Below are 3,205 nucleotides of genomic sequence, written 5' to 3' on the forward strand. Positions count from 1 at the left end.
ATATTTATATCAATGAGGTGTATTTTGTCATGACATAGTCTGGTTTCCTTCAGGATAAACATAAAATATCTCTCCATTTATTTTTCATCTATTTTGATGTCTTCTATTAGAGTTTTATAGCTTTTCTCATAGTGATCATGTACATATTTTATCAGATTTATACATATTTCATTTTTCTTTGGTGATAATATAATGTTTGTGGGTTTTTTTAAGTTTCAAACTTGAATTGTTTGTTGTTGATATATATGAAAGCAATTGATATTGGTATATTAACCTTGTCTCCTGCAACTTTGTTATAACGTGACAACTTTTTTTATGCTGTAGATAATCAGAGCCATTAAAAGCATTAGGCACCCTAGCTGGTTTGGCTCAGTGGGTAGAGTGTTGGCTCGAGGATTGAAGGGTCTTTGGGCAAGAGACGGAGGAAATCAATTGATGTTTCTCTCTCACATCAATATTTCTCTCTTTGTGTCTCTTCCTCTATTTTCCACTCTCTCTAAAAATGAATGGAAGAAGATGCCCTAACTGGTTTGACTCAATGGATAGAGCGTAGGCCTGAGGACTTAAGGGTCCCAGGTTCAACTCCAGTCAAGGGCATGTACCTTGGTTGCGGGCACATCCCCAGTAAGCAGTGTGTAGGAGGCAGCTGATCGATGTTTCTCTCTCATCGATGTTTCTAACTCTCTATCCTTCTCCCTTCCTCTCTGTAAAAAATCAATAAAATATATTTAAAAAATAATAAAAATTAAAATCATCATTCTCCCCTTTAAAAAAAAATAAAATAAAAATGAATGGAAGAATACTCTTGGGTGAGGATTAACAACAAAAACAGAAAAGCATTAGGCAACAGTGTTCCACTATTATATTTATGCTGAAGGAACTAATCTGCAAGTAATATGTAGAATGGGTTGGAAGGAAAAGAGGCTAGAGATAGGGAGTCCATGTAGGAGGCTTTCTTGTGAGCCCTCCATAAGACAACGAGATTCTGAAGAAGGATATTGCAGCACCAATGGGAAGGTAAGAATAGATTCAATAGGCAATTACCCCCAATTTCCCTTCTTCTTAATGTGTATGGGTCTCTTCACACAGAGTTTCCTTCTGGGGATGCCCTTACCATCCTCTTCATCTAACTTCTAATTAATTATCAAAACGCAGCTCAGATGTTGTGCCCTCCAATCATCCCTCCTCTCCACTGTCTCCTCACACTCCCCTGTCATTTTCTCTTTCAAAGATGTCAGTGATGTTTACTAGTATATTCATTAATATATAATGTACTTGTCTGTTCACCAGTCTCTTTCATTAGAACATAAAATCTGAGTAGCTCAGTATCTGTTCTTTTTTTTTTATTAAATATATTTTATTGATTTTTTACAGAGAGGAAGGGAGAGAGATAGAGAGTTAGAAACATCGATGAGAGAGAAACATCGACCAGCTGCCTCCTGCACATCTCCTACTGGGGATGTGCCCGCAACCAAGGTACATGCCCTTGACCGGAATCGAACCTGGGACCTTTCAGTCCACAGGTTGACGCTCTATCCACTGAGCCAAACCGGTTTCGGCAGTATCTGTTCTAATAAATGTCCACATAAAAGAATAATTTATTCAAGTCTGTTTTGGGGATTTACAACATTACCAAGTATGTGACTGTTATTATATCAGATTTACTCTTAAGAAACTGAAATCATAGAACTTCAAAAAAATGAAGCTTCAGATCAGCAAGGAAGCAAACAACCCATATCTGGAAGTGATCAGTTCCTCAAAACTGAGTTTTGAGTCACAGTGTTTCTTCCCGTGCCTCTAGTGATATTGATATGATTTTAAATGGCGAGTTTGAAGGTCTAAGTATCTCATCCACATTGCACACAAGAAGTTTATCTTTCAAGCCCTCCTCTTTCCTAAGGGCTCAGAACTTTTCCTTGAGAAGGCAGGCAGCTCTGGAATGCCTGGGGAAGAAACAGTCTACAAAAGTCTCTGAGCCTGGGACTAACTACTACTTCTGTTTCCAGTGGGACCACCAAGGTGGAAAGCTGGTAAGAGAAGCCTCAGGGCTGGGGAGACTAGGACAGTGAAGATGGCTGGCAGGTCCACGTCAAATAGATAGAGGATAAATGTTTCAGGAGGAAAGAGACAAGGTTTCTGATATGGGGGCGGTATAACCCATGAGCATAGGACAAAGAGAAGAATCAGATCTGGCCAATAAGAGGAAAGGTCTTCTTCATATTCCTTCTTAGATTCATCACAGAATTGTGTAAAACTCAAATGAGAAAGAAGCTGGTTAGAAGAAAAAGAACTATGAAATCTTTAAAAAGCACACTAAAAATCTAAATGGTTATATATAATTTTACTCTTATTGCTTCTACCACTATTGTTATCTTCCCTCTTCCTACAGAGAAAAGATGGTGCTAGATCTCTTGAAATGCTTTCCTCCCCTCCTATTGCTGCTGGGACTTTGGGGACCAGTATATCCACTTTATGCTTTGCCTAAGAATCTCACCAAGGCTCAGTGGTTTGAAATTCAGCATATACAACCAAGCCCTCTCCAATGCAACAAGGCAATGCGTAGTGTCAATAATTATACTCAGCACTGTAAGCCTCAAAACACCTTTCTGCATGACTCCTTCCAGAATGTGGCTGCTGCCTGTGAGTTGCCCAAGATTGTCTGCAAGAATGGCCGGAACAATTGCCACCAGAGCCCAAAGCCTGTTAACCTGATTAACTGCGATCTCACTGCAGGGAAGTATCCTAACTGCCACCACAAAGATGCTGCCCACAGCAAGTTCTTCATTATTGCCTGTGACGCCCCTCAGAAGAGAGACCCTCCCTCTCATTTGGTTCCTGTTCACTTAGATAAGGTTGTTTAAAGTTCTTATCATTTTGCCTCTCACTTGGTACAGGTTCCGTTATGCTCTCTCCTGCCTTTTCTTTGTTGATTCCCTAGTTCCCATAGAAGAAAAAAGGAAAGTATTGGGAGAATTAGAGTGTCAAGGACACCAGATCAGAGTTGAGACAAAAGAAACAGGATTCTTTTCTGCTTTGTAGCTCTGTGTGTTTCAAAGGAAGGCAACAAGAAAGAGGGCAAAGAAGTGTCCTGACCTCCATATTTTTAACCTGGGAACTTCTGCCAAGCTTTGTTATGCTGCATTAATAGCAATAAAACACTTTCTGCTGCATTCCAATGAGTGTGAGTATGAGTGAGAACCCTTTT

At 39.7% G+C, this 3,205-nt stretch overlaps 1 protein-coding gene across 1 annotated transcript; it reads left to right on the plus strand.

Annotated features, from left to right (window-relative positions):
• Nucleotides 1–2,396: 2,396 nt before the first annotated feature.
• On the plus strand, nucleotides 2,397–2,861 carry LOC139003770 (ribonuclease K3-like). The gene has a single exon (XM_070406030.1). It carries the CDS (start codon nucleotides 2,397–2,399, stop codon nucleotides 2,859–2,861), a length of 465 nt encoding a protein of 154 aa, XP_070262131.1.
• The last annotated feature ends 344 nt before the right edge of the window (nucleotides 2,862–3,205 follow it).

The sequence above is a fragment of the Myotis yumanensis genome, unplaced genomic scaffold (genome assembly GCF_028538775.1).
Source record: "Myotis yumanensis isolate MYYU_CA2020_CCGP unplaced genomic scaffold, mMyoYum1.0.hap1 SCAF_1, whole genome shotgun sequence".
NCBI lineage: Eukaryota > Metazoa > Chordata > Mammalia > Chiroptera > Vespertilionidae > Myotis > Myotis yumanensis.